Source organism: Panthera onca, chromosome B4 (assembly GCF_046562875.1).
Source record: "Panthera onca isolate mPanOnc1 chromosome B4, mPanOnc1 haplotype 2, whole genome shotgun sequence".
In the NCBI taxonomy this organism is placed as follows: Eukaryota; Metazoa; Chordata; class Mammalia; order Carnivora; family Felidae; genus Panthera; species Panthera onca.
The window spans coordinates 79,788,008-79,800,708 of NC_138345.1; the positions used below are offsets into that span (position 1 = coordinate 79,788,008).

A 12,701-nucleotide genomic window follows, 5' to 3' on the forward strand; every position below is an offset into this window, starting at 1 on the left:
CTCTGAATGGATAGTGGTTTTGGAGAAAAAGATTTAAAACCTACAACTACCACTTTCCTTGCAAGATGCATCCCAGGAAAGATCCCTGGCCCCAGGAGGGATTTCGGAAGGCTGGGGGTGTGGGTGTATGTGTGGGGGGTCATAGAAAAAGAAAAACAAAGGCTTCTGTGACCCGACCCAGGAACCTGCCAGTCCCTGGCAACCCTCTAAAAAGAGAAAAAAGGGGTCTCTGTCCCCCAAACAAACCCACCTTCTGGCCCCTGGGACGTCCAACCCCCCTTGCCGGTCAGGGGCATTCTGGGCTCAGCCTCTCTGGGTAATCCCCTCCAGCCGAGGCGCTGGCCGGGAACAAAAGATCTTCGTCTAGACGCCGCCATAAAGCACCCCCCCGCGCCTCTAAACCCAGTTTCATTTCGCCCTTAACGACCCAGTCTGGCCTGTGTTAGAAAATGCTTCCGCTCTAAATAGTAAACAAACCCACAGCGGATGGTCTTGGCTCCCCCAACACACCCCAGACCCCCACGCCATTACCCTCTTGCCCCGCATTTTCCCCCTCTTCTCTTCCAGCTTTTCTCAGCTCCCAGCTCCCCACCCCCCCCCACCCCCCAGTAAATAAACCCGAGGCCGAGTTCAAAGTTTCTCGGAGCTAAGGAGGAATGTTGGTTGTAAAAATCCAAGTTTATAGCGCACGTGGGAGTTTACAAGGGTATTAAGTGGTGTGGGCTGAGAGAGAGCACTCTGGGCCCCTCCCCCTCTCGCTACGGGCTTTAGGGGTGCAGGGGGAACTTTGGGAATTTGCAGGGAGAAATAGGTTGGGGCCAGCCTTGCGCTGGGGTTTCTTTGTCCCTCAGACCCCTGGGTTGCTGAGGAATTGGGATGCCAGGGCCCCTTGAAAGACAGCTCACACAACCCCACCAAGCACCCCTGAGAGAAAGCCCACACGTTCTAGGTGTCCCGGATGGAGAGGACAGGCAGTTCTGCTTTGGGGAAGCAAGAAAGATGCATACCAGCTGTCTGAAAGGTAAACCGACATGGGCATACCTAGAGCCACTTCTCCACCAGAGGGAGAAAAACTACTTGGGGCTTTTTTCTCGAGTGGACTGAGGGCAGAGAGGGATTTTCTCACCAGAGCAAAGAAGAACTTTGAACTTCAAGGAAGTCAAGGGCGCCACCCCTTCCCTCTCCCCGCCCCTCTCAGGAATCTGTAGGGCAATTCGTTTCTGGGCCAATATTCCCTCAAGGGGGCAGTCCCAGGGGTTTCCTGGTGCCCCAGGGCGGAATAATGCTGTTTGCTGAACCCTCCCTGCTCCGAGCCCGCCAGAACCGTGTGCACGCGACTACACTCTTTATTATTCATATAAACCTTTGGAAAAGGCAACGCCCGGGAAGTTTTTATAACTTTGTTTGGCATAAAAGTTTTACAAGATTCCTCCTCCCTTTTTAAAAAACTTAAAGTTTTGGTTTCGCCATAGAATGAAATTTCAGGATCTTTGGGAGGTTGTGGGGAGAGAGGTTCTGGGACCCGGGTGGGGGAGGCAGTGGTGTCTGAAGCTGCCCCGCTCTGCCTAAGGCAAAACAAGGCTTAAAGGTTGGAGTCCGCTTTTTCCTGAGGCCCACCTTGAGCCCAGCTTTGGGGGCTACCGGCTAACAGAGGCTGTGGGCCTGCAAGAGTCCCCGCCACTTAGCTCTTGAGACATACCCTCACAGACCCCCAAAGTTTGGACAATGTCAGCAGGCCCAGACATTCCCCATCACACCCTCTTGTTCTCTTGCAGACATCATTTCCCCGCCCCCCCCCCCACACAGCCCCAAACATTCCCTCAACCCACTGCACAAAGTAGAGACCCATAACCTTGACTCAGACCGCTGATTTGGGAGAGTCTACACACATAGTTTTGCCTCCCTGTTTCTTGCAAGGTCCACACTGGGTTTTGAAGAAAGACAGGATTCAAAACGCCAAGAAATTCCTGCCCAGAGGTTCCAGGGCTTGAGTGGTTGCAAGACTGAAGGAGAAGGAGGGCCAGCAGGCTGCAGTCCGGAAGCTCAGAGAACAAAGGTGCTCATGTGGGAACATGGCTTTGGGCTGCTAAGCCCACCAGTGACCCCTTGGATCTGTCCCCCCCCACTCGTCTGGGACTGACAGAACCCCACTCCTTCATTTCCCCAGCCTTGGGGATGCCAGTTGGGCTCAAGTCAAGGCTATTTTACTGTTCAGCTCTGGAGATCAGGACAAAGATGGAGCGACTTCTCCAAAGACAGACCTGGTGGACGAGCCTCCTTTGCGGTGACGGAATTGAAGACACCTGAGCCCTCGAACCGGGCCCTTCAGGGAGCCATCGGAGTCAGTAGGAACCGGCCCCAGCGCCCGCTTTTCTTTTCCTCTAATGGCGACTGCTGAGGCCTGGCCGCCGGCCGCTGGCAGCCATACACTTCGCCTTGTAAGGAGCCGAGTTATTAAGGCTGAAGGCAGGAGAAGGTCAACTCCAAGCCTGAGCAGTGAGGCTGGGGAGAGATGCGACCGAGCCTGGTGCCTTCCCCTCCCTGAACCCTGCACAACAGAGAAAAACAAGAAAGGTTGGCAGGGGGGGGGGAGGGTATGGAGAAAGTCACGGGGGAAGGAAAACATTGAGGAGGAAAGAAAAGAGCAAAGAACAAATTGTGTAATAAAGGAAGAAAAAGGGAAGAAGGAAATGAAGAAAACAATGAATTAAGAAAGAGGAGAGATCAGAAAAAATGAAGGAAAAAATAAATTGCAGGGGGAAAAGAAGGAAAGAAAAAGAGAAAGAGAAAGAAGCAAATAAAGAGAAAGAGGGATGAACAAAAAGGAAGGAAGGAAGGAAGGAAGGGGAAAAAAAGATGGAAAACGGATCTCCGAAAAGGAATTTAGTCGGTAAGGGAGGAATGGGGTTTTTCTCCGGAGCAAGCCGGCCCGACCACAGCCCTGACTTCCCGCTGGAAACCCAATCTACTGGGGCAACTTGGGAGCAAATCGCTAAAGTGGGGGGCAAGGCTCCCCCTGACAAAGACACACTCCCATCTGTCTCCTTCTCTCCAAGCTTCTTTCCAAAGTCTTTTCTGTCTGGTTTCGATTCAAGAGGCAAAGCAAAATTATTGGCCGGCTTCGGCAGGGCAAGAATGCAGTTGTGCTGGCTTAGGTTATCAGACTTCAGGATATGGGGAGTGCAGGGAGCGTGTTTTTTAGGTAAAGGTGACTGTTTGTGGCTGTGTGCACACAACTAAGCACAATTTCGACCAGTACGTGAACGGGTAAATTCCATAGCATCTGGGTGCAAATGTGCACAACGTCCAGATGTGAGAGGAACTCTGACGGCCGGGTTGCCAGGGTGGCTGTGAGATCCGGAGTGGACTAGAGGTCCCTCCAAGTGTCCCGGGTCTCCCATGTCTTTCTCATACCTGTTTGAAAATCGCCTTCCTGGGCTTCTGAGCATTCTTCAGTTTGCCCAGGATTTCCCTGCTCCCAGCTCAGCCTGGCCAGAGCCTTGTGTTAGTGAAGTCAAAAGCAAATTTTTCCTTCAAGTTTTGGGATGAAAATGATTTGTCTGGGCCTCCAAAACAAGAGGAAAACCTCCTGCAACTTTCACCACTGGTGTGATTTTGTTTTCCATTTCACTTGAAGAGATTTCAACACACAAACTTCATTATGATTTTATTTTATTATTTTACCCCAAAGGGAGAGACGCTCTTCCTTTTTTCACTTCACCTTTGGCATTTCCCAGATGATTTCCTGAACCTCTTTGGGAAACTCTAATTTTTCCTTGGAAAAATCAGGGTGTTTCTGGGGGGCACTTGGAGGGCTAGAGCCCGGAAAACAGTCGCGGTCCCTTTCTGTTCGTTGAGCACTGCATTTTCCTTCTTCTGTTTTCACATGGGGGCCCCTAGTGCCCCAGCCCTCAGCCTGCCCTCTGGAACCACCGATCTTCCTGGAATATGCAAGGAGCTAGCAAGGAGCACCCTTGTCCGCTCTCTTACTCCCCGTCGCACAGGCCCAGCCCCCCATCCCTGCTGCCCTTCCAGGTTCTGCTGTCCTACCGGGAAGAGACGCACACAATGCCAGGGTTCTCCGGGTGGGTGGGATTGGTCGACAAGTAGGCACAGCCTGAGCACTGGTCTGGCCGGCAGCCCTTGGATTTTCACATCCCCAAATTGAGGCAAGAAGGGGAGCCCCGGCGTCAGACATAGGCACAGGTCTCTCAGCCCTCCCGGAAAGTTGGGAAAATGGTTTAACAGGGTGAATGCAGCAGCGCAGACTTCTCTGGACCCCAATCCAGTTCCCCAGGGGTGCAGGCCTGAGGGTCTTGGCTCTGCAGGGTAGGGCCGGTGGGTGCCGGCAGCGGCTTGGCCGTGGCAGCCCGAGTGCCTTTGAACGCCAGGCCCGGACAATAGGACGGAAACGGCCTTTGCTCGTGGCCTCGGAAAAGACGGAGCCCAAGGGGGCAGGGCTGGGACCCACATCCGACTGTACATCCTTGGACCCGCTCAAATGCCCCCCTCGCCCCCATCCTCACCCTCACGCTTTCCTTTCTTTCGTCTCCACTGGGGCAGAATCCCAAAGTCTGCAAAAACCCAACAAGTTATTCAAGTCTGCGTCCGCTCGGGGTCTCGTTTAACAGCTCGGGGTTTGCGTTTATCCTGCGTAATTAGAGGCAAACGTTTGTCCCACCGGGGGTCCCACTTAGGCTGATGAATTTGATTTCTTTTTTCATTAATGGGCCGTGTTTATCATACTTTTAATTATTTCAACTTTAAACACTATTCGTTCTTGTGAGGAGGTGAGAGCCGAGGCGGGAGGCTCCTTCTCCCGGGGGGGATAATTTCCATTAATAATGGCAAGAATTCTGAAGCGACTCCAACCCCTCCCATGGCTGAGGTAAGGAGTGAGTTTGGGGTGGGTGTCGGGCTGGTAGGGAGAGCCGGTCCGGAGGCGGAGTGACTCTGCTCCTCTCCCGTTAGTTCCCCAGGTTAAGTCTTGGGGCTTGCTGTTTTTGAGAGGTAATCTGGAGTTTGTCCTCTTCACCCCCCACCCCCTTCCTTGCCCCCTCCCAGGCTGGGCTCCCATTCTTCCCCTGCGAAGCTCTTGGCAACCCTCCACCACCCCAGCCAGATCCCAGCGTGGCCGGGGCAGAGGCTCCGGGAGGCCCCCAGCTACGGACACCAAGAGAAAAACTAGAAAAAGCTAAGGTTGGCCAAGCGGTACCTGGGTGTGAAGGAGAGGGCCCAGCAGACCCCCAAACAGGGGGCAAGGGCAGGAGACTGGGACGCCAAACTCCAGGGACAGGCACACCAGGCGGGAAAATAAAGGAGATGTGAAAGAGGGGGGGGAGGGAACCCCCCCAAAGCCATATAATTCTCAATTGCTTTGGTCTTTAATTTCATCGCCCCATAAATGAGGAAATATCAGTTCCCATACTAAATTTTTATCCCCGGCTGATAAATATGACGGGGAATTTTCGTTGGGTCCTCGTAAAAGCGAACAGTTTCGATCAAACTGGTGGGGAAAGACTTATGCAGATAATACAAACAGAGTGGCCATAAAGTCTCCGCCGTTTCCCGCGGGGTGGGCGGTGGGACAAATGGCTCCCTGGATTAAGTGCCGCCCGGGCTGTCCCAAGTCTCGTCTGGGGCCTAAACAGCCTAACCTTGCCCCGGCCAACCCCTGCGCCGAGCCCACGGCGACCCCTGCAAATGAAAACACAAAACCCTTTCTACTCTCCCCCTGGCTGGCCCTGCAAACAAGTCACACATTACACATTTTCTTCCAGGATTCCCGGGGGTCCAGGGACCCCTGTGCCTCCTCTCTTGCCCCCTGGATGAGAGAGTTCGGCTGATTTCTTTCCGAAGTCCTTTTCTAGCAGCCGCTGGCTTGGGCCTCTCCAGGAGCGATCCAGCCTCCACACTCCACGCCAGGGCGCCCTGAGCACCGGTCCTTGCCCGGCCAGACTCCAGCCCTTTGGAAAATCGAAACCCCGGGCTTCGTCCGGGGTGGGGGGAAATGCGGGGCGACCGGAAAGACAAGTTATTCTCCAGATTCCGTTTCCTGAGGAAGGGGTGGAGAGTTTAGTTCGCTTTGGGAGAAAGGCCATGGAGAAACGGAAAGAACTATTTAAAATATACCCTGTCCCTTATTTCTCCTTTCCCTTTATTAAAAAATAAAACCCACAAAAACAGGCTGGTTCCTCTCCCCCATTTAAAAACGCCCCCCCCCCCAGCCCATTCGCTCTGCAAAGGACACGTCTCTGGGTAGGATTTTGTCGCATCTGGTGTCCTAGTTTCCCCGTGTGATACGTGACTCCCCACAAACCAGCGGAGGCCCCGCAGGCTCCCCCTCTTTCTCTCTGGGAATATTCCCTGTTTTAGTGGGGGCAAGGTCAATTGGAAAGCGAGGGCCGCCAAGGCCTGCAGCAAAGCAGCCGAACCGACTCCAAGGCCAAAGCCTTCCAGCCCCTGAGATGGTGACCCAGGAGCCGCCCACCCTGCAAAGGCCGGGCTGCGCTCCCGGGGTCGGGGAGCCCGTGCCTCTGGTCTTCGGCTTCCTCCTGCCCCGACCCCTAGATCCACTGGAAACCTCCTTTACCCTCCTGGAGCAGTCCTGAAGTGATGGTGACCCCCTCCTTGGTCCACTCCAGACACTGGAGGTTCCTCCGTCAAGCCCCACGGGGCACTTAGAACTCAACCAGCTTCCATGAGCGGAGAGGTCCGGGAACTGAGCTCCCGGGCCAAGCCCGGCGAACCCGGACGCGGGAGAGCAGGAAGTTTAGTTCTGTTTGGGATTCCTTAACTTTTTCTCCCTTTCTCTGCCCACTGGAGCCCTCCCCACCAAGTTCACCCCACACCCATCCCAAGGGAAGAAGCGGGGCCCAGAGGCCAGGAGAGGAAAAGAAGAGGTGAAGCGAAGGGAAGAAGTACCTGAATCGTGTCTTGACCTTTTAATTTGAATTTGACTGTTTTGAGCCCCGAGATGCCTTGATCTCTCCCTCTCTCCTGCATTTCCCCCCTCTCCGCCCCACTTTCCCCAAGAGTTACAAGCTTGTTCCCGGGTAAACAAACCCCATTCTTCCTAGAACCCCCCCTCCCACCTTCCTCCACCCCTCTCCTGCCCCTGCCGCCCCGGGGGCGCTTCCTTTGTTCGCGGGGAAGGGCTCCGGCGCCCCTACCCCGAGGCGGCTGCTAGGTGGCGCTGTTACTCCACGCTGCGCGCTCCGCCTGCCGACAACTTGACCCCGCTGACGTCACGGCCGTCTGAATCATCAAGGCCATTTTCAAATCCCATTGGTCTAGCCGTCACATGGTGAGGACTGAATGCGCGGATAATTATGGAGCTGATATTTCCCCCCCTCCCCTTCTTTTCCCTCCCGCCCCTCCAACCGCCCCCCCTCCCGGATGGGGAAAAAAAAAGATGTCAGCTCCTCCGCTGTAGTATTGCTCCTTAAAAACCCCTCTCTCTGAAAATGACATGCCCTCGCAATGTAACTCCGAACTCGTACGCTGAGCCCTTGGCTGCGCCCGGCGGAGGAGAGCGCTATAGCCGGAGCGCAGGCATGTATATGCAATCTGGGAGTGACTTCAACTGCGGGGTGATGAGGGGCTGCGGGCTCGCGCCCTCGCTCTCCAAGAGGGACGAGGGCAGCAGCCCCAACCTCGCCCTCAACACCTACCCGTCCTACCTCTCGCAGCTGGACTCCTGGGGCGACCCCAAAGCCACCTACCGCCTGGAACAACCTGTTGGCAGGCCGCTGTCCTCCTGCTCCTACCCACCTAGTGTCAAGGAGGAGAATGTCTGCTGCATGTACAGCGCAGAGAAGCGGGCGAAAAGTGGCCCCGAGGCAGCTCTCTACTCCCACCCCCTGCAGGAGTCCTGCCTCGGGGAGCACGAGGTACCCGTGCCCAGCTACTACCGCGCCAGCCCGAGCTACTCCGCGCTGGACAAGCCGCCCCACTGTGCCGGGGCCAACGACTTCGAAGCCCCTTTTGAGCAGCGGGCCAGTCTCAACCCGCGCGCCGAACATCTGGAGTCGCCCCAGCTCGGGGGCAAAGTGAGTTTCCCTGAGACCCCCAAGTCCGACAGCCAGACCCCTAGCCCCAATGAGATCAAGACCGAGCAGAGCCTGGCGGGCCCAAAAGGCAGCCCCTTGGAGAGCGAAAAGGAGCGAGCCAAAACCGCGGACTCCAGCCCAGACACCTCGGATAACGAAGCGAAAGGTAAGGCCGCCTGGGCCGCGGCCCGGCTGGGACGCTCGGGCACTTGGTCTTCGTGGCTGGGGCGGGGGCAAGGGGAGGGTTGGGCCGAGGAGGCCCTGGACGGTCCCGGGAATGCGATCCCGGCTTGCGACTCGTGTCTGCTGAGCGCCAGGCTGGTGGCGCGTCATTTGGCTAAGGAAGGTAAGCGGCAGAGTGGAGGGGCCGGGCCGGCAGCGGCCGTGGGCGCCGAGACCCGGGAGTGGTGCGCACCGCGGGCAGCCTGCAGGCGCCTTGTGCTGCCCAGGGCTGATGACGGCTCCCGGGCGCGTGCTGGCTTCGGTTTGCTTGCTTTGCGGTGGTGACTGGGGGGGCTGATGTCCCCCATTCGGGTCAGAAGCTCGCAAAAAGCTTAAAATGGCGATCTTGGGCCAGCAACTAGGGAAGGATTGGGAGAAGGGGGATTTCGCTTTCCTGCGTTTTCCCAGTTGAAAATTGTTTCCTTCGAAGCGCGATTTGTTGTTTGTGAGTCTGATTTGTGCTTGTGGTTTGGGCTCCTGCGGTTTGGGCTCAGCTGGGGGGGCCTCAGGCAGCGGGGCTGGGGCAGAAAGAGGTGGAGGTGAAGGGCTGACCGCCACGTCCCTCCCTCCTTCCCCCAAACGCCTGGCTTGGGGATGGCGTTGGAACAGGGCATTTGGGATGTTGTAAGTTCTTTTTTGTCTCCCCTGTTAATTTTTTTTCCTTTTTCTTTCTCTACTTAAATTTCAAAAAAAAATTTTTTTTTCGTTGTCTTCCAAAAGCAGCTTACAAATGAGTGGTTGGAAAATTTCTGTGTGCGTGGCAAGCGGTCTTCTCCTGAAAGGGAATGTTGCTTTAGTTGGATTTCATCGTGATTTGGGTTGGAGAGAGAAAGCCTATCCAGAGTTCAAGCTCAGGGTTCAAGATTCATTTCTGCTGCAGGAACTGGGGGCCTCCAGGACCTTTCTCTGACACCTGGAGAAAGAATGTGGGGGAAATGGGAGCTGCGGAGGGAGCCTGAGGGGACCGACTTTCCCTGAAAAGTTGAAACAAAAAACATCAGAAAAGGCCCAACTGGGAGGAGAGGAATAAACCTGTTTCCCATGGCACTGGCTACTGGAGGCTGTATATAAATGGGGCTCTTTGGGTGTAGAGGGAGATGGAATACTGAGAGAGAGCTGAGCAGACTGGGGGCGGCCTGGATCTTGTGGCGCTTTGTATATGGATGCGGCGCACACGCATGCCTGGCGGCGACCTGTGTCACACTCACACACACGCCTCTCGCAGGCTTAGCGCACACTCACGCATGCCCGCTCCCTCTCAAACACGCACACACGCACACACACTGTTTTGGCGGGCAAGGGTAGAGCTTTGCCCTCTTGGGTGTCTCCTCAGCCAGAAGATGAGCACGGGTGTGCTCATGAGGCTGCAGGAGTGAGGTACACACACCCACGGAGGCTTCCCTGTGGCACATGTGCAGCGTGAAAGTTTAATTTTGTGCCCCCTCCCCAGGCTCTGAGCTTTGTTGGGACACGATTTTAGGATGGGAAAACCTGCCTCCTAACCCCCCACCAAAAGCAAAGTCAAGGTTAACAAGTCTACCTCCTAACTGGGACTGCCCCCGTTGGGGTAGGCAACCCTTCCTCTCCTCCCCTGCCCACAACAACCTAAGCCCCTCCACCCCAACTAATCCCTCTAACTCTGCACTTTGCCTCTGCCTTTCTTGCTCTCACCACCCTCCCCCATATGGTGTCTCAACCAGGCCACAGCCAAGAGGGCTTTTGGCCAGACTTCCTCATTTGTAATTTCTCCCTTCCCCCCCCAACCCAACAACCCCAATAAGAAAATAAATAGGACAGAGTTAGATGCGGAGAGCCTCTAAACAATTTGGCAAGAAGCTGCAGGTGCAGAGGCTGGAGCGGAATTAAGGACATTCAAATGTCTAAAACTATAACCTCAAGTTTGCTTTTGTGTGTGTGTGTGTGTGTGTGCCTCTTGATTCCCCCAGGGCCCCGTCCCGCTCCCCAGGAAGATAAGAGCGAGGAATCTGGCAGTTACATTTGGCAAAGCGGGGAGATAGAGCACAGAGCCATCAGCAGAATCCTTTGCTGGGTGCCCTTCTTGAGTGTCTGGACTCTGGGGTTTTTTTCCCTAGAAAAGATGGCCAAGGTCTCTTCTGCTGCTTGAGGAGCAAGGCTGGTCCATTCCAGCCAACATGTGTACCAAGGAGAGAAGTTGTCAATAAGATAATGAGAAACACACACTATGTCTATAGCATCTCCTTATATAAATAGACACGTGTGTGCCTATGTGTGTACATATGTGTGACAGTGTGCATCTCTACAGGAATACACATGTATGTACAGGCATACATATCTCTGTAGACTAGGTGGAGATTTCCAGGAGGCTGCATTTCCTCAGGATATCTCTCTCCCTTGACCTTAGGTCCCATGGCTAGGGCAGTTGTCTGAGGACCCCTCAGCACGCCCCAGAGCTGTTGCCCCTGACCTCTGCTGCCTGCACCAGCAACCCTGCTTCAGCTACTCACACCTGGGGGAAATGGCCAGGAGAGGAAGAGCTGGCAACGGGAGATTGAAAGGGGCAGAGTTGCTCTGTGGCACTTCAGGTGGGAACAAGGGCTGGGGGTCTGGTGCAGGGACAGCTGCGGTGGCCTCTGGCCACAGAGCCTAAGGCGACAACATCCCTCCACTGAGTTGAAAGGGGTCAAAGCTCTCTGGGAATTGCTCTAGGCAGCAGGGGGGACTCTGCAACCCCGTATGAGGCCTGGGAGGCGCTTTTCCTTCTAGTTGGATTTTTCCAGAACTGGAATGAAACACAGAGGAGGGAGGGCCTGGTGAGGTTGAGAGCGCGTGCCAGGGTCAGGAAGCTGAGGGAGAGTGGGAGTACTCAGAATCTGCTAGGTCAAGGTGGATTGGGGTAATTTAATTAATAAATGCTTTGGAGGCGAGAACTGTCTGTCTTTCCCCCCACGTAAGTCAGGACCCCAAAGAAATTCTAAGAGCCCTGAGCCCAAGAGGACCCCACCAGTCAGGCCTGTGGGGTGAAAGCAGCCCCCCTGTGCTCCCTCAGCCGCCCCCACAGCTGGCTGGCAGCAGCGAGGGTTTGCCTCTTCAAGGGATACTTATGTAAATAATGTTATTTTTAACAGAGGAGATAAAGGCAGAAAACACCACAGGAAATTGGCTGACAGCAAAGAGCGGAAGGAAGAAGAGGTGCCCCTATACTAAACACCAGACGCTGGAATTGGAGAAAGAATTTCTGTTCAATATGTATTTGACGCGAGAGCGCCGCCTGGAGATTAGCAAGACCATTAACCTTACAGACAGACAAGTCAAAATCTGGTTTCAAAATCGCAGAATGAAACTCAAGAAAATGAACCGAGAGAATCGGATCCGGGAACTGACCTCCAATTTTAATTTCACCTGAGCGCGCGGCCTCCCCTCCCCCTCCCCCCTCTCCCCGCTCCTTCCTTTCCCCGCCCCTCCTCCCTTTGTGCCTGGTGGTATATTTTTTTTTTCCCTCCCTGAGTATAAATGCAACGCGCCTGCAAAAAAAAGGCAAAGACCTCAGACTCTCCTTCCAAGGGACCTATGGTTCGTGCTGCGAAGATGCATCCACCTAAAGCATGAGAAATGGGGTGCCGGGGTGTGGGGTGTGGTGTGCCCGCATAGACAAGGGTGGGAGTGTGGCTGGTGTGTGTGTCAACCCCTCACTCACCCACGCACTCACACTAACCATCCTGTCCTCCATGCAAAGTTAAGGTCGAATCCACCCGATCATAGGGGGGAAAAGAGGGAAGAAAAAAATCAACCAGAGAAGGTCTGTAATCTCGCAGAGCACAGTCAGAATCGCTCCTTCCTTGCTGCATTTCCTCCTTAGGATAATAGACGTTTTGGAAAGTTCGGCTAGTGTTTTGTGTGTTTGTCGTAGCGCCCAGCGCCTCCAGCAAACCCTCTCCGTGTCTTTACCTCCTGGTTGCTCTGAGAATCTGCTTGAAGTCTCGTATTTGTACTGCTTTCTGCTTTTCTCCCAATCCTCCCAGCACCCCCACATCCCCCCGCCACTGACACCTCAGAAATTCCATCCAGAGGAATACAAAAAAAATTTAAAAATTTAAAATAGAACATAGTGAAGCAAAGACAGAAATCCCCCCCCCCTCCCAAATATCGCCCTGTCCCTGTCTGGGAGTTGTGTTATTTAAAGATATTCTGTATGTTGTATCTTTTGCATGTAGCTTCCTTAATGGAGAAGAAAATCCTAATAAATTTCCAGAATCGTAATCCTCAAATGGGTGGTTTTTTGTTTTTAAATGTTTTTTTTAGCAACACCCCCCCCCCCAACGAGGCTGAGTGTGTGGATGTGTGTGTTTTGTGTTTGACTCATCTCCTAGAGCCTTTCTAGAATGTCTCTTGGCGGGTTTAATGTAAGTGAGAGACCATAACGTTGATTTAAATATTATCCAGGTGACC

At 54.3% G+C, this 12,701-nt stretch overlaps 1 protein-coding gene across 1 annotated transcript; it reads left to right on the top strand.

The window, feature by feature from the left end:
* The first annotated feature begins 7,415 nt into the window (after nucleotides 1-7,415).
* Nucleotides 7,416-11,777, top strand: HOXC10 (homeobox C10). Its single transcript, XM_060657426.2, has 2 exons — nucleotides 7,416-8,217; nucleotides 11,381-11,777. Exons 1-2 carry the CDS (start codon nucleotides 7,467-7,469, stop codon nucleotides 11,656-11,658), a joined length of 1,029 nt encoding a protein of 342 aa, XP_060513409.1. The 5' UTR covers nucleotides 7,416-7,466; the 3' UTR covers nucleotides 11,659-11,777.
* The last annotated feature ends 924 nt before the right edge of the window (nucleotides 11,778-12,701 follow it).

Coding starts and splice junctions, on each gene's coding strand:
- HOXC10 (XM_060657426.2), top strand. CDS start 7,467: ATGACATGCCCTCGCAATGTAACTCCGAACTCGTACGCTGAGCCCTTG. Junction 8,218..11,380: donor CTCGGATAACGAAGCGAAAG/GTAAGGCCGCCT, acceptor TATTTTTAACAG/AGGAGATAAAGGCAGAAAAC.